Raw genomic sequence first — 26,592 nt, 5'->3', positions numbered from 1 at the left:
AGGGAAAAGGGAATTATATGATGTCTGTAAAATGTGGAAAGGTAAAGATGAGAGGGAGTTGAGAACTTTTGAAGAAATTGAGATAATTTAAACTCTCTTTAATCAGTGTTAAGGATAACAAAAACAAGAGTAAGTATAATAGGCTAAATGGGAAGGGCAATGAAATTTTAATCACCTGCTACAGCAACTGTTCTTTGCTTGTACTTCCAGCTTTACTAAACAGAATAAGGAAAATTATTTTCCAGATGAATTGCATGTTAACGAGGATTTTAGTCATTTAAAGAGAAGTCTTAAAACAGTAGTGGCAAAGTTCAAAAGGTTTGCGTAGGTACACCTGAGGACTGAATTGGGCTAATGTATTGTAAAGCAGCAAGACAGGTGGTATGAACCCAAGAATTATTAAAGGCTACTGGAAGTAATTGCACCTCAGGTGATCATTTTTAGCATCTCATTTGTTAACGACTGAGTAGACCAGGGTTAGGCTTTTCCTCAGTCCTTCGGCTGGATGATTTCTTCTCTGGCACAATGACAAAATGAAAAACCTTCTGAGGACTTACGAAATGAGTCAGAAAAAGACTTAAAATAAAACTGAATAGGCAGTAGTTATTGGTTTTATTCTTCTGAAATGGACAAGCACTCAATGTTGAAATAAAAATCTTACTGTACTCTGAAATACACTACAATGATGATGTTCTCAGTCTACTGAAAACTTCATTGATATTAAGATATTTGTATAATTTTATTTTTCTTTCTAAGCTTACTAATATTTTCTAATTACATTAATACAACTGTGCTACATGCTATACTTTCATGACTCTTTAGGCACCTAGATTTGCCAGTCTTACGAATTTGTGAATTTATGTGTTTTGTCTTCGAAGTTTTTTTTTTCCCCACAGAATTTTTCATTGTTTTAGTATAATAAACCCATGATACCAGCTTCGAAACAGTCTTAGATGGAAAGCTGACAACTGAGATAGAAGACTTGTAAATAAGGAAAGGAAAAGTGGAAATACACTACATAGTCACAGTTTAGGCAACTCTTCGGGTTTAGATAATCATGGTGTTTCTGCAATGGAAAATTTCCATACTCATTCTGAGTAATATTTTACTTTCCTTTGACCTTGTATCATCTATGTTATCTGCTATATTAAACTGCAGTCAGGCTGAGAACCCCTTTGGAACTGATAGAATACTTCAGTTTTGGCAATTTTGGTAGAAGGCAAAATAAACTGAGGGAGAAAAGAGCACAGCTGGTATTTCGGCTTCGGCTGGTGCCTGTGTTTCTGTTTGAATTAATATAAGCAAAACGCATTTAGAATGAACATGCTATGACTTACGGTGCTTAATGCAGTTTTACCAGTCCTGTGATTATCAGTCTAAACTAGGTATAAAAATTACTGTCGTAATCTCAGGAGACAGTGACCTATGAAAGATGTATGATTGAAAATCGGATATATAACTGAAAATGTGATCATTGTTTCTTTAAATACACGTTAATGTGTTAGCGCTATCTGGCAATATCTAGATGTGTCCTTGGTTTAGCTGTCAGTAACTGGCTGGTCAGGTACAGGTATCAGGATAGATGTGGGTCATGAAGATATTCTCCTCCAAGATGAGAGTGGCCTTTTTATAATTTATTTTTCTTGTAAGAATGAGTCTTTCGGAAAGCCACTCACAGAGGACGGAATCGCTGGGGAGGTAGAGCCGTGCGCAGTTGCTTGTGCTGTTTGAGCTGAGTGAATTTCCCTTTGCTTTCCCGTATGCCTACCGGTGCCTATCTGACAAGGATTTTCAGAAGCTGTCTTCTACATTTGAGCCGCAATTAGTTGTACCGATGATTTCTTCCATTCGTGTGCCTAATTACCTGATGGAGCCTGCAAATCAACTTGGCTGCAGTCAGAGCACAAGTAATTGCACCTTCAATTTAGAGCACAAGTGGAGGACCAGCAAAGATTTGCAGCCGTAATGCTTGGAATGAAGGAAACCGCCGAGTAGTTTGTGGGCACTCCCTGATAAAGCGGCTCTAGTTAAGGCATTGATTTGATGCTGCTTTGTGCTATAACAATAGCTGGACTTGTAATCAGAATCATATGTTTTCCTTTCCTTTGTAGCCTACGCATTAACGCCGTAATTATTGCATGGCTGGCATATTACAGAACAAGAATGCTTTTTTAAAGTATTTATGCCCTTTTCGTGCTTGGTGTGCTTAAATATTGAAGTGTCAGTCTTAAAATAAACTACTTGACAAAAGCACCAAGGGTTTCTTTCATTGTGCGCTTGCAGAGTTACCTAAATATGCAACCAATAACCTCAAGGAATGCATGGAAAAGAAAATAAAACATTCTTACTGCGGTGTCTTGCAGTGCATCGACTACTGACATAGATACATTCGGAGAGAGGAGTTTAAGGGGAGGGCAGGTACATTTCCTGGTAGATGCTGAGTAGTATATAGACAGCTTTTGGGTAAACTGAAATTTTTGATTGCCTCTTTGGTAAAGGCATCCAGAAGAATTAATGTATATATTTTTAGTTGCTTCTTGTTTCAGAAGCTGACGTATACAGTTCCTGTCAGTGCAGCTGTACTTTGCAAACTTTTTGTTATTCTCTTGAATGTTTTCAGATGTCTTTTTTAAATTCAGTTTCTCCATTCTTTCTTAAAGAACAATCTAGCTTTTTGCTTGTGGTAAGATGTAAATACTCCTGGTAACTGCACAGGGTAAACATACTCAGGTAATAAAATTAACGAGTCAAAATGTCCTAGTTCAGTTTTGTTGCAAAATCCTGTTTTCAATATGCTTTCAGATTGCATTATATTCATATGGAGTATTAAATAAAATAATGTATATATCATAGAATCATAGAATCATAGAATGGTTAGGGCTGGAAGGGACCTTCAAAGGTCATCTAGTCCAACCCCCCTGCAAGGAACAGGGATATCTCCAACTAGATCAGGTTGCTCAGGGCCTCGTCCAACCGGGCCTTGAACGTCTCCAGGGATGGAGCATCCACCACCTCTCTGGGCAACCTGTTCCAGTGTTCTACAACTCTCATGGTAAAAAATTTTTTCCTAATATCCAATCTGAATCTACCTCCCTCTATTTTAAAACCATTACCCCTTGTCCTATCACAACAGGCCCTCCTGAACAGCCTCTCCCCATCTTTCCTGTAGGCCCCCTTGAGGTACTGGAAGACCGCTATAAGGTCACCCCGGAGCCTCCTCTTCTCCAGGCTGAACAGCCCCAACTCTTTCAGCCTGTCCTCATAGGAAAGGTGCTCCAGCCCTCTTATCATCTTTGTGGCCCTCCTCTGGACCCTCTCCAACTGGTCCATGTCCTTCTTATGTTGGGGACTCCAGAACTGGACGCAGTACTCCAGGTGAGGTCTCACGAGGGCAGAGTAGAGGGGAAGAATCACCTCTCTCGACCTGCTGGCCACGCTCCTCTTGATGCAGCCCAGGACGCGGTTGGCCTTCTGGGCCGCAAGAGCACATTGCCGGCTCATATTGAGCTTCTCGTCCACCAGTACTCCCAAGTCCTTCTCCTCAGGGCTGCTCTCGATCCATTCTCCGCCCAGTCTGTATTTGTGCCTGGGATTGCCACGACCCAGATGTAGGACCTTGCATTTGGCCTGGTTGAACTTCATGGGGTTGGTACGGGCCCACCTCTCCAGCCTGTCGAGGTCCCTCTGGATGGCATCCCTCCCTTCCAGCGTGTCGACGGCACCACACAGCTTGGTGTCATCGGCGAACTTGCTGAGGGTGCACTCCATGCCACTGTCCACGTCACCGACAAAGATGTTGAAGAGGGCCGGGCCCAACACGGACCCCTGAGGGACGCCACTCGTGACCGGTCTCCACTTGGACATTGAGCCGTTGACCACTACTCTCTGAGTGCGGCCATTGAGCCAATTCCTTATCCACCGAGTGGTCCATCCATCAAACCCATGCCTCTCTAGTTTAGAGAGAAGAATGTCGTGCGGGACAGTGTCAAAAGCTTTGCACAAGTCCAGGCAGATGATATCCATTGGTCGACCCTTGTCCACCGATGCTGTCACCCCATCATAAAAGGCCACCAAGTTGGTCAGGCACGATCTGCCTTTGGTGAAGCCATGTTGGCTGTTACCCACCACCTCCTTGCTCTCCATGTGCCTTAGCATGGTTCCCAGGAGAATCTGCTCCATGACCTTGCCAGGCACAGAGGTGAGGCTGACCGGTCTGTAGTTGCCCGGGTACTCCTTGTTCCCCTTTTTAAAAATGGGGGTTATGTTCCCTCTCTTCCAGTCATTGGGGACCTCGCCAGACCGCCACGACTTCTCAAATACAATAGCCAGTGGCTATAATACACCTCTCCTAGTAGAAATAATGGAATAATTGCCACCAGCAACTGTTTTGCTAGATCAGAAAAATGACTGTTATAAAATTGCCCCAGTTTACGGCATTCCAACTATGTTACGTGCAGCCGTATTTTGATATATTTTAATTAAGAATTAACATCAGCAATGTAGATGTGCAGTTGATATTAAACCGGATTAGAAACTTCAAATACTTTTCCTATAAGATGTATTGCCTCAATTTTGCATCATGTTGAAGCATCATGTGATTAAAATATCATGTTGTTTTTCAAATTATTCTATTGTAGATGGGTAGCCTTTATGAGCTGATGAGATTAATGTATTTATGTCATTTTCAGATGTGTGATATGCCATGCTTTTTACCCTCAAAGGCTTCTGTAGAAAACATTAAAGGAATTAAGACTCCAGGTTACTGGCTGATTTGGTTTTAGAAGCTGAGCTCTTTTACTGACACTAGTTTTCTTGAAAAAAAATTCCTTATGTATTGTCCCTATTCACCTCCCAGAAAGTCTAGGTAAAAAGATTATGAACAGAAAAACACCTTGGAGCATTCTGTTGCTAAGAGGTATGATGGTTTATTTGCAAGGCTTGTGATGACCACTACAGCCAGGATGTGTGTGGGAATTTCAAGTTTTGAACTACCTGGTCCATCAGACCAGCTAGTGTCAGAGTCAGTTTTGTCAGAGCCACGTTTGTTTTGTCCCTGTGGTGTGTGTTTGTTTTTGTGGGGTTTTTTGTGTGGTGTGTTTTTTTTTTTTTTTCTGTCTTCTGACTGCATTGGTGGGGAAGTTGGAAAGGATGGTGTTCATCCTCTGGGCTTTTTTTCCCCACTCAGTGTGCTGCACAACAGCTACTTTAGTAGTTTGTGTTTTCAACCTGACATACCCAGCACAGAGAGGCATGGGGATTTGGCTGCACGTCTCCACAGTCTTTGACTTGAGGAGTTGCTTCCTTGAAAGGCCACTGTAGGCTGGAATCCTGGATGCAGCGTGTAGTCAGCTGCTCACTTTGTCACTTGGTGTGTGTCGGGTCAGCATCAAGCATCTTTGGGCTGGTTTTAACGTTATTCAAAATTTTGACCCTGTGGGAACAGCTAGAAATGCCTAAAGTTGTAACCTTGTCAGCTGTAATATAGCTGCTCCCAGAAAATTTAATAAACTATTTACACAAAGGAGGCAAGGATATAAAGGATTATTCAGTTACTCAACGGGGAATAAGGAGCATATGGTACTATGAGCTATAGAAAATAGGAGGAAACCCCACAGGTGTAGAATCAACAGAAAATGTTGAAGAAGGGAATTTTCCTGCAAAAGACAAATAGTAACTACACCAACACTTTTGATACAATTCCCTTTTTGTGAATTAGCAAAAAAAAAAAATTCTTGGCAGTTTTCCACAAATTTGAAAAGATATTTGTTAATCATTGCCACTTATCTGTGAAGAAATCCATGCTTATGTTCTATGGGTGTTTTTTTTGTTTTGTTTTTTTTCCTGTCTCTGCTCTTAAAGTGGTTTGTATTTTATGAGTGTTCAAGATCACCTATGAACTCATTTTTGCATGGCATGAATCTGGAAAAGCTCTCCTTTTGTATCTTATTAGGTAAGTCATTCAGATTAGTTGTTCTTATAGGTCTAGATTCTAACTTGTAGTAGCTTGTTTTTGAGGATAGACTGAATGAACACATTCAGTCTCACTGAAAAATCAGCAACTCCCGACAAGTATTTGGCAGAAAGAAATAAAGCTTGACATTTCTTTAATTATTAATGTGGAGAATCATGGAGCATCCCAAGAATCCATTTCCTTTAAAACCTACAGTATATCTCTGTAAGTATTATAGTGTGTCTCGTAGGCCAGCATGTTCATTTCAGTCAAATATTGTCCTCTGCCTCCAGATGTTTCAGTAGGAGTTGTTGAAGTGGATCTGAAGGAATTATTTGGCTCTTATATTAAAGCTCAGAGCCAAGAAGAGATTTTGAACTGAGTATCTGTTGTGAGTACTGGATCTGTAGACAGCAAATTACCTTCAGTGCATTAGTGGAAAATTCAGTGACACGGCTGTTTTGAACTTTTCATCCAATTTAGTGTAACAGGTCTGCCAATGGCTAGGTACCCACCTCCACATCACTAAGATCTTTGTCTTTTTTCTCTGGCTTTGTTTAACTGACTTCTAATTATAACTCTTCTAACTCTCAAACTGGCAGGAAACCAAAAAAAAATAGGTAATACATTTTTTTAAAAAACATCCTTGCCTTGTTTATCATGAGAATCAGCTAGGAAGAAGACGACATTACTCTACAGAAGATTAAAGGTGCCATTCATTATTTGCTCTAAGTCAAAACTCCTAGTTTGGATGGATTTCTGCCAAAATTTCTGAGATATTCAATGATATGCTCTCACCTTTATCAGTACAAATACTGGAACATGCTTGGGGTGTGTGACAATAGCATTGCTTTTCACAGCACTATCTTTTATTCTGTTAAGAATATGAGGGAGTCCGTAAAAATATTCTTCATTTAGTATTGCCCAGTCTCACTTTTGATCATAGTGCTTTGCTGTTACATTGGTTTAACAAAAATGCACTAAACCTAATTTCTTTGATATCTGTTGTTTCTGCTTGTCATTTCCACGCTGTAACTGGTATGCAGGAATGTGCCTTAGAAATGGTTTTGTTCTGGCAGTGACAGCACTTGCATGGGTCAGTGAGAAATGAGCGTATTACAATATATGTGACTGTGGTTAAAAAATAACTTCACACTTCAGAGGAAGCTGCGATTGCTACAGCAATTACTAATTCCACATTTGTTTTGCCTGTTCTAATAATCTATGTTTTTTCCCCAAAAAAATGTGGTGAAACGCAAGTGGATTATTGCTTTCTCTTTTCGTGCAGTGCAGACATATCCTTCTTGATTTAACAAAAAGTGTAAATTAGCCACACGAAATAACTCAACCATTGCTATTTGACACTTCTTGAAATAATGCTGCCTAACCCCCGGCCACTAAAGGCTTTGGGCAATGGGCACCCTTCCATAAATTGCAGTAATCCAGTTTATTGCTCTTCTGTATTCTTTACGCTGCCACGCTAAACAAAGAGCTATATATAAAGTAAGAACTCCATGTAGAGTAATAAAACGTCTGTTTCTCCGTCATCCTCTGGTCTTCCTGTCCACCCTGCTTTATCACTATTAACTCCACAAATACCAGATCTTAGCACCTTCTGTGTTTAATCCTGTATGTCCCTTACTGGCTGGAACTTCTCAGCTATTGCAGCAATAACAGCTTTAACCGAGAATCGGAAGGTCACAAGGGATTATCTGTCCCTGCAATCAAAGGTTCATTGCGTTGTTTCTCAGACTGTCCAAGCTTTGCTGGAGTAGACCGTAGTGTATCTACTCATTTCTTTGGCTTTCAATAAAAACAGCGCATGGAAAAGCTTGCCAGTAGGAGCATCTTGTCTCTTAATCCACTCTGTTTCAGAGGGACTGCTATACTGAGGGTGGCCATGACATCATCTTATTGAAAGGAAATAAAGATGATGTGTGGTGCAATCATTAAGCGTAGATACAAGAGAGCATTGTGAGAAGAGGGTGTACGTGTCTGTGGTGGTTGACCTGTCCAGCAGCTGGGCACCACACAGCCGCTTGCTGATTTTCCCCTGCAGTGGGTCTGGGGAGAGGATGGGAGAAGCAAAAGCAAGAAAATTCCTGGGTCCACATAAGGACAGCTTAAGAAGTGAATTTTAAAAAATAACATGATGCAAAGGCAGTTGCTCACCACCTCCCACAAGCAAATCCATGCCCAGCCAGGCTCTGAGCAGTGGCCACATGGAAGACACCTCCTCTTTCATCCTCTACCCCTAGTTTGATTGCTGAACATGGCGTTACATGGTTTGGAGAATCTCTGGCCAGTTCATCTCAGCTGAGCTGGCTGTGTCACCTTCCAACTTCTGTCCCACACCCCCAGCCTCTCTGTTGAGGGGTTGGAAAAAAAAAAGAGAAAGCCTTGATGCTGCACAAGCACTGTTCTGCAATACCAAAACGTCGGTTTGTCATCACACGATTTTAGCCACAAATCCTAAACCCAGCACCATACGGGCTGCCTTGGAGAAGGTTGACTCCATCATAGCCAGACCACTGCAGTAAATCTGGTCTGAAGGTCCCCCTCCGTGCATTAGCAAACTGGCAGAAGAGGTGAACGTAGCACGATGACCATTCAACACTTCAAAATCTTTTGACTGAAGCAAATGAGATCTGAATCAATACTGAGAAATCACATGGTTAGATGGAAGATATGTTGATGAAACAAATCTCAAAACTTTAAGCGATGGACTATTTTAGCTTACTCTAGTTGAGCCAAAAATAGTGTTTTAAAGATCTTAATGTTTTTTTCCCACTTCCTTTAGTGAAGTTTGCCCTAGGCTCGGTGCTGATGGGCATGGCTGTGTGGCAGAACTGTCTTAACACCTAGAGAAGAAAAGAGCACTCTGTCCCATCAAGAGACATTTCCATTTTCCTTGAATTAGTCAAGAGCTACTAAATTATTGGGTGGCTCACATATCCCCATGAAATATAATGGATGAAAGGTCTTTGAAGTGTTTTATGTAGATAGGGTTGGTCATTATGGTAAGAAGACTTTGCAGGGAAAAAAAAGCTGGATTTTTACATTATCTTGAAGTATACTGTGGAAATCAATGAATCCTGTAAACCAGCCAAGAAATTCCTGATAATTTTTTTTCTCATAGTACTACCTTTGCTTTTTAATTGAGTGCAGGATATGTAAGGAGATGATTTGGTGACTCACAGTCTTTCTGTAAATGCTTTTTTATAAGCTCTATGTATGTGTGTCTGAAAAATGTAATGTTAGTGCTGTGACGACTTGAATTTTTTTAAGTGAACTGTAATCTTGGTTCCACTGGGTTATTGTATATATTATATCTATATAACGGAGTATGTAGTATCCAGTCTACAAATTTCCTGATCACCTGTCTGATCTTTTTCCCCTAAAAAAATGTAGAAGAAAACTGTATCTTTATTTCTGATTAATCATAGTATTCCTCTGCTTTAAATAAAATTCCATTTTTGAAAAAAGCAGGTAACTTAATCATGAAGAGGACTGACAAAAACTAAATTCTTAATCAGAGCCCAGCGATACTGGCCAAATAATTTTGTTTGCTACAGTTTTATTCACAAATATTTACATAAAGAGATGAAGGTTTACAATTCTTAGATGACCTTAGCAAACTCATCTAACTTTCACCTACCTTAGAGCCCCCTAAACGCAGAGATTGCAAGGTTCCCTTTCCTGGTACTGACACTAGTACTTAAAGATCATCTAGTCCTTAAAGATCATCTAGTTCCAACCCTCCTGCCATGGGCAGGGACACCTTCCATTAGACCAGGTTGCCCAAAGCCTCATCCAGCCTGGCCTTGAACACTTCCAGGGATGGGGCAGCCACAACTTCTCTGGACAACCTGTTCCAGTGCCTCACCACCCTAAGAGAGAAGAATTTCTTCCTTAGATCTAACCTAAATCTCCCCTCTTTCAGTTTAAATCCATTGCCCCTTGTCCTATCACTATATATCATTGTAAAAAGTCCCTCTCCAGCTTTCTTGTAGGCCTCCTTGAAGTACTGGAAGACTCCTAGAAGGTCTCCCTGAAGCCCTCTCTTTTCTAGGCTGAACAACCCCAACTCTCTCTGCCATTCTTCATAGCAGAGGTGCTCCAGCCCTCGGATCATCTTTGTGGCCCTCCTCTGGACCTGCTCCAACAGATCTATGTCCTTCTTGTGTTGGGGGCCCCAGAGCTGAAGGCAGTACTGCAGGTGGGGTCTCACGAGAGCAGAGTAGAGGGGCAGAATCACCTCCCTCAACCTGCTGGCCATGCTTCTTTTAATGCAGCCCAGGATACGGTTGGCTTTCTGGGCTGCCAATGTGCATTGCCGGCTCATGTTGAGCTTCTCATCAACCAGCACTCCCAAGTCCTTTTCCTCAGGACTGCTCTCAATCCATTCTCCGCCCAGCCTGTACTTGTGCTTGGGATTGCCCCGACCTACGTGCAGGACCTTGCACTTGGCCTTATTGAACTTAATGAGGTTCTCACAGGCCTACCTCTCCAGCCTGTCATGGTCCGTCTGGATGGCATCCCTTCCCTCCAGCGTGTCCACAACACCACACAGCTTGATGTCATCAGCAAACTTGCTGAGGGTGCACTCGATCCCACTGTCCATGTTGCTCACAAAGATGTTAAATAGCACCGGCCTCAGTATTGACCTCTGAAGAACACCACTCATCACTGATCATGGACATGGAGCTGTTGACTGCAACTCTTTGCATGCGACCATCCAGCCAATTACTTATCCACTGAGTGATCCGTCTGTCAAATCCATTTCTCTCCAATTTGGAGACAAGGATGTTGTGCAGGACAGTCTCAAATGCTTTGCACAAGTCCAAGCAGATGACATCAGTTGTTCTTCCAATGCCACAACCCCATCGTAGAAGGCCACCAAATTTGTCAGGCACTATTTTCCTTTAGTGAAACCATGTTGGCTGTCACCAATCACCTCCTTATTTTCCATGTGCCTTAGTGTAGTTTCCAGGAGGACCTGCTGCTTGATCTTGCTGGGCACATTTAATATCACTGATCTAAGAAAATGTTTTTGTCAAATCTGTTCTCCAGGACTCCTAAATGGCATAAAATTAAGCATACGTACAAATACCTGAACGCTGAGAAAGTCCAAAAGGTGATTTTGGTTCTTCTAGTCTAACAGTGGTCTTAAATTTAAAGTTACGCTCCACTGCAAAGCTTGGCGTTATACCACTAAATATAGGGGCACTGTATTCAATTTGAATTGTAAAATTGTGTGGCATAAACCTAAATTTGACTTATGTGCCGTTCCTGCAATATACTAACCTTTCCTGTTTTTGTAACCTTCAGTGAAATGTAATGTTATGTTGTCAAGCAGATCTGCTCATTTATGTCAGAATCAGCGATGTCAGTTTTAAAAGTCATCTGTTGTGGGACCTTGCAAATACCTTGAGAAGTAAAAATACATTTAAAAGCTTTTTTTTTTTTTAAGAAGCAAATCAGGCAAAGTATAATTTAGTTTCTGAGTAATGAAAGGACAAATTCTAGCAAACAACTTTGTCGTATCTGTAGAAAGATCTGTAGGTATGCAACGCGTACAGCCTGTGTTCATCCATTTTTGTATGTCTTTTTTTTAGATACATTATTTTACTGTATTGGGTGATTTTTCTTCAACATAATAAGAATGGAAGAAATATGTTGCTATCTTGTGACATTTCATTAAAGTTTGGATCAATATGAATTTGTGAAAATACCTTTTTGGCCATAAATGACTGTGCCAGTATTCATATAGACTTCTTCCTTTACATCATAGTCAGCTGCAATAAAATCATGTTTGTGCCAGCTGCTTTGCCGTCTTTTTCTGTCCTTGTCGTTACTTGCTTTAGTAAAAGACATTAAGAATTTTCTTTAATTATGGCAAATGAATTGTTGATTTCCTCTAGATATTAATGATGCATGGACTCACTGGAAATGAGCCACATGCTTTATTTCCACATAATCTTGCAGGCAGTCTTTAAGACACAGAGATAGCTTTTCATATTCAGACAAAAATCTCATTAGCTTCAAGATGAGACTTGTGTCAGGAGGAGAAGATGTAGCACAGTGTGACTATCAGAGCTTTGGTCTGATGAGGACACGGGGAACATAACCTGGAGTCACACCAGGGCTAGCAGTGAGGCTCAGACCCCCAAAAGGGTGTGTGACTCCTTGACTACCAACTGTCTGGAGGTGAGATTTGCAGAGGAGATTGGATGAGTGTTGCAAATAGATGTATTTAACAAAGCAGCTGTTCAGTAGCTGTTCTATTTAGAAACTTGCAAAAATCCCTATAGGTGGCTATCTGTAGCTTTCATGTACATAAGTGCTTTTGAGTCTCAAGATACTTACATCTTGCCAGAACATCGTTATTCTCCTTAATTCTCCATATATTACTGGTGGACTGGAAAAAGAATACAGTATTTTTACATCAGAAACTTGTTAGAAACAAAAAGTCCGTGAACGCAGGATGAAAAGCGACAACAACTTTGAAATACTGGGTCTCAACGAAGTTGCCTCTGATGCTGCAGCAACTCTATGTGACATTATAACTCTTCATACAAGTGTGTTACATTGGACTCAGCTCCCAAAGCCAAAGGAATTCCCTTGTCTGCTGTAGCTTTTCTCTACATCGTGGCTGTTTTTTATTTCAAATATAAACCAGTTTTGTCATCTATTGTTATTTTATCCAAGCCTCCCTCTGTCCCAGCTACTCAACAGTCCTTGTGGCAGTATTTTCCATGAACTGCATTTTACATATTTTTTTTTAAATTGTGCACTATGGTAGTTCACTTTTTTCCCTTTGCTTTTCTATGCTGCAAATGTGAATACTGTTATGTTCATAAAAAAAAAGCGGAAAGCCACAAATTTTAACAACTCGTGCATCGGCCATGCTGTTTTGATTAGTTGTGCTGACCCCATTTTCTCCCTGCTTTTGTATTTATTGCATGTGCAAGCAATGACCAAAATTTTAAACTCATCTTCTGTGATTAGGGCTGGAACAGGGATTTCCGCAGAATGCTTCAGAAGTTAGTCTTTTACTTGTTTGTCTAGTGTAATAGCTAGCTCATTGTGTTTGAGCAAATGTTACAAGGTACACTGCAAAAAGAGTCGGAAGATGTGAAATGCATTCTTAATGCTAGCCATAATACATTAAATAGTTGCCATAAATGTTTCTGATCATTTTTGTGAGTAGTAGGAACTAAGGGTGTTGACAAAGCTGTTCCAAAATACCAAAAATTACCACAATTCGATCTGTAAATGGGCATTTGCAGGTCCCAGAAAAAAAAAAAAAAACAAACTCTCTGCTTAGAACAAAAATGATCAAGGCTGGAAAAAAGCACATAACATTTTGCAAGGTTAAGAAAATACATAACCAGTGTGGGTGATTAACATGTCTCAGGATGACATACATGTCCACATTTATTCTTTTAGTTTAATTTTACTGAGACAGGGATGGGTTTTGTTTTATTTGTTTTGGATTGGGCTGGGTTTTTTTCCCTTTGGCGCTGCAAAAGGAGGGGTTTCTCTTACCAGCGCAGCCCAGAGAAATAAAAATATGAAGACAGATTGTTCCCATATCCAAATCCCGCACCTGTTCTGAGCAGGGTAATTGCTAACAAGCTGCTCTCTTTTTAAAACGCCCGTTATCCACAGAGCTGACGGAGAGTCATGCGTTGCTCTGAAAGTGGCGTTTTACAATGACTCTGAAAAGAAGTGCCAACGTTTTGATGAATAAAGATATTGACTGGGGAAAGTAATTGTATGACCATAATCATTCAGACAAGAACTGGAGCAATAGGATCTTATAACACAGGAAATTGTAAAGGGAGCATGAGGGATGAAAATGATAGGTACTTATGCAAATAGCTTGTAACTATCCTGTGCCACTTTGTGGATCTGTCTTTTAGTCTCTCTTGCTATCTAGGCCATGGGATTACTCAAAAACAGCTGGGAAGGAATGGATGCAATCATTTCATCACAAATTCTAAATGCTTGCTGTGGTAATTTTCCTGCAAATAGTACACTGCAAAATCAGGCAGGTAGCATTTAGTATCAGTTGCAGGACCAGCTCTATAAAGAATTCTGGAAAGACAGCAATCTTTTAATTGTAAGTATCCTGGATCTGTCTTTTAAAACACCTGAGATACAGCATGAAACTGTTTGTCTTTTTATGTTTATCACCTTTTCTTCATGTTTGGGGAATGCAAATGGTAGTGTTTAATGAAGTAGATGCTGGAGGAGTCATTAAGTGATACTGTCGTGATTACGTCTAAACCACAGTGAGACTCATTCTCGTTCCTACTGCAAAGCAAATTACATTTGCTTTTCCTACTCTAATGCACTTTGCCCCTGAAATTCTTGCCAAAATAAGGGAAGGCTGTGATTCTTCTTCGAGCTTTCCTCTGTAGGCTTTGTCCTGGTGACAGTACAGAAACACTTTTAAAAAAAAAAAAAAAAGACAAAAGAAAGAAGACAATTCATTCAAGGCTTCAGAAGATGCTATGCTAGCAGAAACTGCTGCATCCCATGGCTCTTCGGAGATCTTTCATCTGCCCTTAGTGCCCCAATACAAGAGCAGGCGACCACCAGGCACTGCTGCAGCGTAGTGCTCATGGGTTTTATGTTTCAAATACCCACAGACCAGGGGCAAACACCAACGTGCATCTGCACACTTGTACTGCTGAGCCTATCAACCTGGTGAAGTCCACTCCAGACTGCAGAAATAATGGCAGAATCTCCACTTTCGCTTTGAGCTGTACCCAGCTGTACCCGGCAGAAATAGTTAAAACTGGTGGCATTTTTGTTCTTCATTTTTATAGATAAATGCATATTTTCTGTATTTGCTCATCACACCATTTATCAGCCAGGTCGATCACAGCATGGACAGGTAGTTCTATGAGAAAAAGCAGTTTAGTTAAATGCCAGCTTTCAGGGTTAGTGCGTCTCTGAAAGTTTGTTTTTCATTTCTTCTCTCAAAGGGGATGCTGCATTTTAACTATCTTACCTCTTCTGGAAAAGCCTGGCAGAGGTGCTCTTTAGTCCCCAGGCTTTAGCCAGGTCCCTTCAGTGTGCCTTCGTGCACCAGGCAGTCTCCTACTGCTTTAGTCATTATTTCCATGGTAGAAATTGGATTGTGGTTTACATAAATAGTTTTCCAAGAAATCAGGAAGATGCTATTAAGGTAATTCAAAAACCTGACTTATTAATGCAGCATGTTATGACACTATTTTCTGACTTTTTGTTGTCTCCTTGGTTGTACATGCGTGCTAGAAAAATTATGTCTTAAAGGCTTTTTAGCCTCATTGATTAACAATAAAACTGTGCAACTCAATAAGCTTTAGGAAGGAAGCTGTGATATTTTTTCTGATTATGCTGCTTACAAGAAAGATTGTAAGTTTATTCAGGTAAAAATATGGAAATATTTGAGTGTTGGTTGGGTTTTTTTAAGCTACTACATCTATTAATTTTAAGTGATTCTTTTTCCCAAATCAATATCCCCAATACTACTTAAAAGGAAGCAGCACTCAAATTATAAGCACTTGCATTTCTGTGTCAGAGGATAAAAATATTTCTATATGAAATAAATTTAATGGGCATTAGTTTCATGTTGTTATTTCTGTTGTAATAGGAACTTGGGTTCTGTCTTCTTGTTACATTCAGGTGTAACACATCCATTATGGAGGTAATTTTGTGGTTTTTTATTGTCAAGATGAAACATCCACGTCAAACTCTGTATTTTGTTCAAAAATAGAGAACAACTCCTCAGAACTGCTGGATGAGATTATGTGCCATAGATTGTGAAATTCAAAGCTGTGTCCTGCTACTGCTTAAAAGATTTTCATGCTTGTAGTGAATCAGTTCATCATCAGCCAGTAAATTGTGTTTGGAGAGGGAGTATATATTTAGAAATCAGCCTAGAAAAGGAGAGAGAAAAATGCTTCGGCATATTTGATTTATATTTGCTTTGTGTATTTTCTGGATGTAGTTTTTGAGCATTTCCCTCTGAAATATCTTGTTTTGCAGTGTCAAGTGGGATTTAACATAGAGGGATGCTGAAGGGTTGAAATGACTCATGCTCTCCTTTGACAGCCTCAACCTGTCATCCCTCTCACGTCCAGTCTCTGCAGTTTTAATCTTTCTTTTGGTTACTATTTCAAAATTTTGCTGGGATCACTTAATTACACTGTTTGCAGCCTCTGTAATGCTATATAGTACCATTTATCGTAAAACCATTCTGACAGCAAGTTACGCCTTTTCTTTTAGGGGTCTTTTCAACAGCGGTTAAATGAAGACCATCAAAGGGCAAAAAGTTTAGGCTCTTAGGCCAGAACCTCTCTTTGGTTGCATACATTGAGTTCACTGGTGGTAGTGATTAAAAGCTCATGGCAAAACGTGGTCTTTAGTGTTTGGCAGGAATAGGCAAAAGCATCAGGTTCTGTAACATTGGTGTACATTTTTGTGTGTGCGCAGTATAATGGATTTTTTTCTTTGTAGCTGTGTTTTAGTAAGATATTAATCAAAAATTACATTCAGAAATACATATATTACTTAAGGATTGTTTTTGGCAACAGTGCAATTAAATGGTTTGTGAAAAAGGTACTTTAAATAATGAGAATACTTGCAATTGTATTATGCTTTGAGCAGCCATTTTCTGATTCATTAGAGTTAGATTGTAAAATCTTTAATAATATTATAGATAGTTTTATATATAAAACACCATCTTCGAAAGTTGATATTTTTTCAAACTACTTTAATAGAAAAGCCTGTTTAGAAGATTAGATCCTTAAATCTCCATCTGTGTGTTTGTTGTTGTTATGTGCCAGTTAGCAGTTAGTTATGGGGTAACAATATGATGTCAAAAGCTTCTCACTGTATGGCTCTCTAAGATGTTTCCTCTTGAATGCCTCTATCTTCTTGTCATACTCAAAATGATAGCTTCTGTCTTGCCAGCGATACAAAGTCTAAATACCTATTTAACTGCCTTTTGCTTATGACCATTTTGAAAAGCAGTGCAAGGCTGAAAATACTTTGTTGAAGAGCAGCAGCTTACTCTGTTTTAAAACATTGAAGATTATAGTCCAAGAGTTGCACTGGTTAACATCAAGAGAGTTGATTGGAGATCTCATTGTACTATGAATTCACCTTATTATAATAATTTTTCTAATACTTCATCAAATCTTTTTTGTTAGTGTACATTAACTTCACAAATGTCTTCCCAGCATGTTGTCACTCAATATCAAAACATCCTCATGACCTTTTAAAAGCCTCTAATCTGGTAAGTTGGAACAACTCATAAATTTTATCAAATTGTTAAAACCAAATACTTTCTCCTTAGTCAGAGATAAGTGCTTTTTATGCGAGTCTCCAAGATCTTCAGCTAGCTGGAAGCCCCCTTCTTTTTCACAGTGCACACCAATAAGCTTCGTATGCTCAATACTAGATTCATCTGTTCAGTATTCTCCTTGCAAAAATTTGTAGAACTATTTAAAATGGAGCTTTATTTTTAGAAACTGAACAATATTCATGTCTTCAGAGAAGAAAATTCTGAATAATGAGGACTTGGTACATTTTTTAGAGCCTTTGGTACAGAAAACATTCATCAAGTTGTCCAGCTTCTGTTGTTTTAAGTCAATCCTTGGGAATAGAGTTTCATGATGCTCTGAGGGTAACTACTGTTTTCTCACCAGAGAAGAGTTTTCTCTCTCTTGCTGGGATGAGCTACTAGTTCTTCTATTACAATTGGACTCTGTTATGTGTCATATGAATAAGGCCTATACTGTTGTGTTTAGAATAACTTTATGGACTGTGCTGTTACCACTAACATAATTCTTATTTAAGGAAAATAATAGCTTGGATCTGAGTTTACATGCAGGACGTAAAAGTTTTGTACTTCTGTGAAAAGTCTGGGGATCTTGCAATGTCAACGTGGTTAGGACTGCCCGGAAAGGGCTGAGCTGTGCGATCAATCCGCATACCCTCGGGAGCACCAGAGGCGCTTGTGAGGCCATCACACAGGCGATTTTTAAGGCATGTCAGGAAGCTGCTGTGGTAATTGGTATTTAGTGAGGTGGGAGTGAATCAGAAGGAGCTGAAGGAAATGAGGGGAGCAGGCAGGTGTGCAAGGGGTTGGGAAACGGGGGCTGTGGGATGGGGAAAGGAGGCAGGTTCTGGGAGTTTCTGCTTTCACCATTTTTTCTGCCTGCCTGCAGAAGACAGGAGTCCTGAACTTTAGTAAAAAAGTACAAACATCAAAGATGCACTGCTGGTTATGGCAATCGGGCTTCTCCTGCATGGTGATCCCCAGGGAGGCTGCACAGAATTCCATCTGAGAGGGACCACCTGCTGATGCTCTGCTTTAACTGTCCTCAATAATTTCCTTCTCTGTGCTATAATTAAATATCCTCCATTACCTGCCATTCCATCAGGATCAACGCCAAAGAGGAGATTTGTGTAACAATAAAACAGGAAGTTGCTCCCACAGCCCCCGGAGGGAAGGGCAGAGCAGCCGCCTGGCCGGTGGCCATTTGCTGCCGGACCGAGCCGGCTGTGGCCGCGGGGAGGGCAAAAGACGGACGCCTCTCGGGAGGGAGCTGATCCCGTGAGGAGCAGCTGTGGCCCAGTGTTTGAACCGAGTAGGCAGAGCAGCTACTTTTCCTCTCTAGTGAGGCTAACAACATCTAAGATGATCAGGTGCGCCCGGCTGGCAGCAGCCATGTTGTGGCGTGAGGGGCTCCTCGCTGGGAGCCGCGATGGTGCGGGGTCTCCTGTGAGGCTTCTCCCATGGGATTGCTTAGAGACAGTGTAGGGACATTCCCCTCTCGTTTCCCAGAGAAGAGGACCAGGGAGAGAAACTGTCTTTTACAGATAGCAATGAACTGGTGGAGAAAAAAAACCCAAACCCAACAAATGAAAGACCATTTAGAGGTGGTGCTCTGGGTGTTGTATGGCGTTGAGGCAGTGTACGTCCGACAAGAAGGCACAAGACTGTTGTCGTTTTCTGTTGTGAAACCGTCCCAATTTCTCACTTGTTTATAATTCACAGAAAAAAAATGCAATAGTATGTATGTGGAAAAAGTATTAATATGTTTTTGAAAGCTTATCAGACAGAGCAGGAGGTGCCGTTCTGTGTCTTAGTCCTCCACATAGAACCAGGTGGCTGTGGTGGCAGAGGCACCCCCGTCCCTCTGCCCTTTTCTCCAGTGGAAAGGGGAAAGATAAAAGGATATCCTTGCTGGGTGCTTGCAAGATTAACTAATCCAGGGTCGCAGGTTGAATTGGAGAGACCCCAAATAATCTCTCATCTTTCGTGGCAGTGGCTCCCGACGCGTTCAGTGGAGAGGCACCTGGCAGGGCTCTGCTGGTGCCTGTTAGAGCAGCAGGTCTCGGGGAGAGGGGCAGAGGCTTTTAGGAGATGTTCAAGGGCATGTGTGGGCTAAAGCCCACTTTTTTTACCTCACCGGTTATTTAGTTGGAGCTTAGCGGAAGCTTGTGCCGACTGCAAAGCACTCGTGTAACATAACTCAACTTTGTAAGCAGGCTGAAGTGGGATCTTCTGAGAAGTCCCTCCAGGGTTTCCTTTCACAGAGACTTACCACAGCGATTGAATTTAGAGATGGTAAAGGCACGGGTAATTGTGGTAGAGAAACATTTTTACTCTTGCCAGCTATAGGTAAATAGAAAAAATACTGTTTTCTGTGAGAGAAAGTTAAGATTGTGTGAACCAATTGTCGTACTGGTTTCGTCATTCTGTTGCTAGATGTTTACGCGTTGCTTGGTTTCAAACTCTACCATGAGCACAGGCAATGCATTGCTACTACTGACAAACCTGAAACTGGTGTCTGGCTGGAGTTAACAGGAGTTAAACGTGTAACCGCAGAGAATGTAGGTCTAAGTGTACTAGTAGTTACAGAAGCAGTCATTTAACATTTGTTATAAACTACTGTTGGTTTTTTATGAGTAATGGGGGAGCAGTTTACAGTTGAACTGCTGTATAGAGAGGAAGAGTTGTGTAGCTTCAGATGGAATACTTGGTGCCTCAGGCAGTTTTGTAAATGTTTTCTATTACAAATAAGTTTAATAGTGTACATTAAAAAGAATGTGTATTTAAACCTTTATGGTCCATACCACGTTAGGTGGAATTACAGTAAATTGCTACGTTTCATTTCTGCAATTATCTTATAAACTGCTAGTTGATGTTGTCCTGAAGTTTATGTTCAGCACATTTTAACACCAGTCGTATTTTGGACAGCTTGTATAAGCTCATTTGATTGTCTCTTAGGGGTATAAAATTACATATATGTACTTTTTTTAAAAAGAGAGATATGTGTTGCAAAGCGTTAAGAGTTACACACCTTTGGATGGCTGTGTATACTATTGAGAGGGGAGGGACCATCATCACCTTCCATGCTGTGATTATGAATATGCACAGAGCAATTTTCCTATCGCTAATAGCTCTAGAAATATATGATTATGAAACATGGTCTTTTCCTTTTATTTTATTTTTTTCCATTCCTGTAGGAACTTGGAAGTAACAGCCCTCCGCAGAGGAACTGGAAGGGAATTGCTATTGCGCTGCTGGTGATTCTAGTTGTTTGTTCACTCATCACTATGTCTGTCATTCTTTTAACCCCAGGTAACCTACTTCTTTATTTTATCTTACTGAAGGTGTATGATTCATAATGCAGTCATTAAAATGACATATAAATGTTGAAGTATCTCTTGCCTTTAAGCATTTTTAACTTCTGGCTACTACAAATTTGGTGCCTGTCGGGACTCGAGTTACCGGAGGCCTTGTGGAGCAGAAGTGTTTGGCTTTGGCAGTAGGTCCTTAGGACTGTGTCAGCCTTGAGATGGCTACAAGCAATTCTTATTAGCCTCAGCAGGTGTGAGCTGACTTTAAGATTTTGTCACTTGAATCTTGGGTTAATTTCAGATTCACAGATGAGCTAAGAGAAAGTTGTATGTCATGGAAGACTTAATACTGAGAATGAAACTTCTCACTGAACCAGAAGCATGCATCTTTCATACGTACACACACAATCTTCACTTTTCTGTCTCTCAGAAAAAAAAGAGAGGGGAAATTACTTAACAGTTCAGTTACCAGAGAAAAAAAAAAAAAGGGAAGAGGGCAAGTACTAGACAAAAAAAGTAGTTGAACATATAAAATAATTATACTTAATTTAGTTTTTTTGTTGTTCTAATTTGATCTGAGTTATTTTTCTAAAGATTTTCTTTTTACTGCTGGAGCAGCACCTGTTTAACTATGTCTAGGAACCTAAAAGAAGGAAACATTGCATAAGTTTTAAAGAAAAAATATCTTTGAATTATTTTTGTCAGATTTAAAGTTACTATGTAAAGTACTTGATTTGAATGGCATGCCTAGATAGTAAATATTGGTCTGCAAATGTTCTGCATGCAAGTGCCCAGTTTGTGTAAACCAAAAGGTTAATGAATTTCTTTTTAGTTAAATAACGATTCCAGACAATTTGGCCACTGGATGAAGAGGGAAGCTGAGTGGATCTGTGCATGAGCAAGTACAGTAGTAGACGGATGCTGCTCAAAAGGAAGGTGTTGAGACTGGATAGAAAAGGATCAAAAAGCTTTGCTTGTCAGAGGGAATGAGACAGCTGGGGAGAGTATGCAGGAATACTATGGACTGTTCTTCTGTTTTGTATAAATATTTACTACATATGGTTCTGTCCAAGGAATGATAAAGAAATGACTGTTTGCTTATTTCCACTTAGAACATTTTGAGAAAAATAAAAGCAAGGTTGTGCTGCTGTAGTCTCAGTGTGTAGGAGTTTCTTCAGGGAATAATAAAAAACAGATGGTGAGGGCAAATGGTGACGTATCTCGGTATGCTTTAAGACAGAAGACTGTTTTTCTTCTCAAGGAGAGGTAACTTTTTTAAGGCTTGTAAAATCTCAGAAGTGTTATGCTGGAATTCACAATAATAAACATCGATTCTGACTGTTATATCTATATAGAATTATTAATGATGTAAAAACATAAATTGAAGTCTTTGAAGGCACTCGTGGAAAAAAGAGTAAACAACCTAGGGAAATGTTATTTTTTTTTTAAATATGTTAAAAAAGCTCAGTGAATTACAACATCTCTGAGGCGGTTTCAAAATCCAGAGAGCTTGCTTGAAAGCTTGATGTAAGCTGGGACCTACATTTCAGTTCAAGTCATGCAAGGGAAAACTAGTTCTGTCAGCTCAGATGCTCTAAGATATCCCGTAGAGACTGCAGAGCTTGATATAAATAAAAATCTTTTTCTCAAAATAATCTGGGTCAGTAAAACGGTGGTTTCTTGCATGTCAGAAATGCTTAACGAAGAAAGCTTTGCAGATGCATTGTAGGACAGCTGCTTTCCCTGTTTTGTTCCTAATCAGTGCTGTTCCTCCTTCACTTTCATGATTAAATAATATATTTATGGAAGAAAATGTTCTGATACTGTGCTGGTTTGCTGGCAGGTGCTAAGCACTATAGCTGAAGTTACCTGGCCTGAATATATGTGAGATCACTTTGGGATATCTGGCATTCGAGGGGAGGAAAAACTTGGGAGACTCTCACAAGTCTGGCTATTGCAAGGGGCTCAGTTCTAAGGTGCTCCTATCTGCTATTATAAATACTTGGTTTTGCAAATTCTTCTTATAAAATATAATAAATCTGAATTAAGATGTTCAGTGCAATAGTGAGAATTTTGTCCTATATTACCTCAGAGTAGTTCAGAGTGGATTGCTTTTCATTTTCTAATCCTATTCTGAGCATCAGAGGCTTCTTTTGCTGTTTAGTTCTGCCTGTGCTGATGAGTGCTTTTTAGATTTAATGTAAATTCCCTTAAATACTATGCATCATGCTGCTTCTTGTTGTGGGGATGATACTAATTTCTGATGGCAGTTGCTCAGAAGCCTGGTTGTTCTGTTGAAAGTTTTGTGAAGGCAAAAGTGTATTTACTGATATGCCAAATCTAACAGAAATGACCTCTTTTGCCTACAAGTATTTATACATTGCTTTGTTCACAGTATAAGAAACTCTTAGGTCTGTGTACGCTTCAACAGTTGTTGTTTGGCTTCACTCAAACTTTGAGCAACAGCTTTCATGCCTTCTTTTATTAGTGGCATCAAGGCTTCTGTATGAGATAACAAGCTTTTAAAAGAAAATCTTCTATGTAAGTTATATGCAAAAGGCTTCAAAGAGGCTTTAGCTTCTGCTAAAGATAAAAGCACTATTAAAACTAAATGGAAATTCTTGAGTTTTTTAAAAATGCTTTTTATTATATGAATTGTAACTTAAATATACAGCACTAAGCAGGAATCGTGTAGAAGTGAGAGATGTATTTGGACCTACTAATGTCTTGGCTTCTGTTAAAATATGAAATATTTGTGTTGCAGTCGCATTTGTCGTTTTAGTAAATCATACCAACAATACTAATCATATTTTGATCCCCTTTATATTGCTTTTCATCTGTGCTAATACTCAGAAACTTTATAAGTGTATTAGTATTTGTAACAAAGAGATGGAAAAATGGAAGACCAGACCATTCAGTAATGTAAGAGATTAGTGGTGGAGTCTGAATAGACTCATGGTCCAGTAACCTCTTGTTGGAGCTCAACAGCTCTCTGGGAAACTGTGGACTAAGGAGTATGTTTAAGAAAAACCATCACGTCCACCAAGTACAAATTGCTACACTGCTCCATAGCTGGGAACAGAAGGCTTGCAGGCCAATATCCTTACTAGTTTTCTTTACAATTAGATAAGTGCAATGATAAGGAAAGTGCGTAGAGATATCAAAGAATGAGGTTACTTCTGCTAAAGTAAGGGACTAGAGTGTGGAAAAACTCGGGAGTTTCAGAATAAGAGCCTCTCTATCCTCTGGGGCAATTTAATGATGAATCCAGTGATTTCTGTGTGTAATATTTGGACATGATTACTGGAGAAGTATTTAAGAGAGAATAAAAAAAAAAAAAGAAAATACCTTGTGAATAATCTTGTAAGTGTAACTTCCTTTATATTGCGAACTGATGGCCAGTGCAGAGACAGAAATGGCTGTTTATAAGATGCCATCGTTTGGGTTGCATGTCAGTATAAACACAACACAGGTATCTTTTTTGTTCTGGCTTTATTCTGTTTCTTGTCTTTGAAGTTTCAGCACATACCTGCACATACTGAAATATTCATAGGTAGATTTTCTGGGATCGGGGCCTCCTCACTCCTGCCTTAAAATCAGCATGGTTTTGTGCTTTGCATCATGACAGTTTGTTCCACATTGTAGAAATTATCTGAAGATCTATCTGGTTGACCACTGTTGACCTGTGTTTCAAAAGTGAGAAATGCTCAGTTGGAAGTAGTAGCAACTGAAAGCTTTCCTATGAAAAATCACCTCAGAACAGCCTAAGAATTGTACAGGCGTTGCCACCCTTGTACAGGTGCTTTGCCACAACGCTTAAGGCTGTCTTCGTTTTGGGAATGACAGTAGTTCCGCCTTCGTGTTAACTTACAGTTTCTGAAGGTGTGGCAGACTCGAATGCTTTATGTGGGACTCCTTTACTGAGATGTTGGTATCAGCATGTAAACCATGCATGCTGATATATGGTAATTACTGTTGAGCAAAGTGGCATGTAACTCTCCTCATAGACTCTTTTTTGCCCCCGTTTCTTGATGGGGGAAAAAAAGAAGACAGTTTTGCAGAAAAATTCCTTTAGGGAACATTTAGGTTAGCCAAAATGACAGAAAATGGGGGTTTTTTTGAAATTGTTTTGAGTAAAATCAAGCTCTAGAAAGAGGATCCATTTTGATTATGTCCTATAGATAAATATTAGGACAGGGTTGGGACTGACCGCTCCGCGCCATTTCTTATACTCCTCTTAAATGAATAGAAAGGAAAATAAAAATTATTTTTGCTGAAGTGGAGATTCATTACCAGAAGATTCAGGTTTCTATTCAATGCTGTGTAGGCTCCGTGTAACTATTGTAAATTGGCAAAAATATTTTGATATCTGACTACTTTCTGGCAACTTGTTTTTCATGCAAACGTAATATGAACTGTACTAATTCCCAGTTACTAATGTACCTGTTAGCTTGCATACAGTTTACTAGTGGTGTTTTTCCACTTTTCAGATGGCATTTAACATCAAGATTTTATCCTAATTCTTAGTGTTACATTTTTTTTTTTCCACAGAAAAGTCAGTAAGAGTTTAAGTTAATAATATACTACAATAAATCATTATTACTTTTATTTGCTAAGTTAGAAGGTAAATTTTATGAAGTGTTTAGACTACTTTTAACCTGCAAAAATAATATCCTATAAACTCATGGAAAGTAACGAGGCTATTAATTTCTACTTTTGCAGTCTTCCAGTTTAGTAAGCAGACAGGCTTGTGATTTTGAATAAATACACACCGTTGTTGAACTATTGTTAATTTGATGTATAGTTAAAAAGTAGCCATTTAGTTTTTAACATTTTATTTTGTTTATATATTCTGTAACCTGTGTTAATTTTCTATATGTAATATATATAATTTCAGACCGAAATACAGAAATCTGTGGGAAATAGTGTGAAGACATAGGAAATATAATTCCTTCAAGGAATAATTCAATAAAATTTAAAATGGAAATGAAAAAGAGATAGTGGGCTATTTGGTAATGCGGTAATAAACATAAAGTGGAAAAAGGCAGTCTTTAAAATAAAATAAGTACTTTGTGAAGCACATACTAATTTGTGCTTGTGCTTAAGAAAGATTAACCTAGTATAGCGTTTTGAGAGTTCCCATGATGTGTAATTCACCTTGCTATATATAAACTAAGTGTTTGGAAACTTAAATTACTATTTTAGAGTCTTTTGATGTCAAATCAAAATTTTCTTAAAAATTGTACAGTATGAGATATTGACAGATTGGAAAGCTAGTGTCAAGGATTACAAACAAGACTCTATTTTGGTAATGACTTAGCATTAGGAGAAAAATTGCTTTTCAAACATCTAGGAAAGTTGCTTGAAGATGCCAGTTGTTTCAGCTTAGAAATGCTAACAGCAATTTAAAAAGTGACTTTAAAATCCAGTTTATATCGAGATTACTTGGCAGGCCTGTGAGTTAGAGAGAAGACAGAGCAGAGCTGGTGTACCTTTCTTCTCTGGTAGTCTTTCTGTACACAGTTGGTGTATTGGTTTTGTGTTTTTTATTAAAGCAGTTAATGAAAAAAAAAATCTGTGAAAACTAAACCATCATGGTAAGACAATTTTTGGCAGCATAACAGCTTGTGTAAGCTTGATTGATGGCAAACTGGCAGGATATAAGAGGTCACAATAAATAGAATCAGACTCAAGAAAGGTCAGAGGGGGTATCCTTTTGGGATCACAAGCGGCATCAGGATGAGGGTGTGTTGAATCAAAATAGGTGATGGAAAACAGCTTGTTGAGGGTAGGTAGTCAGCAAGGTTATGGAGGAAGGGGAAAAAGGGCATATGAGGAACCCAGTATTGGATGCTGTTAAATTAGAAGTGTTGTGAAGACAAGGAATGTATTTGTGGAGCTGAGCATATACAGCAACATGTGCTCACTCTGAAGATAAAAACTCAGTGTGTGGCAGGAGCAAGAGCTAACAAGGTCCCATGATGTGTAAA

General features: G+C 39.5%; 1 protein-coding gene across 1 annotated transcript in view; it reads left to right on the top strand.

The window, feature by feature from the left end:
* DPP10 (dipeptidyl peptidase like 10) overlaps positions 1–26,592 on the top strand; it is a 435,193-nt gene that overhangs the window by 167,534 nt on the left and 241,067 nt on the right. Inside the window, exon 2 of the mRNA XM_086616020.1 lies at positions 20,489–20,603. Coding sequence (XP_086472146.1) covers positions 20,579–20,603 — 25 coding nt within the window. The 5' untranslated portion in view covers positions 20,489–20,578. The remainder of the gene's footprint in view (positions 1–20,488; positions 20,604–26,592) is intronic.

Source organism: Tauraco erythrolophus, chromosome 8 (genome assembly GCF_009769465.1).
Source record: "Tauraco erythrolophus isolate bTauEry1 chromosome 8, bTauEry1.pri, whole genome shotgun sequence".
In the NCBI taxonomy this organism is placed as follows: Eukaryota; Metazoa; Chordata; class Aves; order Musophagiformes; family Musophagidae; genus Tauraco; species Tauraco erythrolophus.
This window is presented reverse-complemented; position numbering and strand designations above follow the sequence as displayed.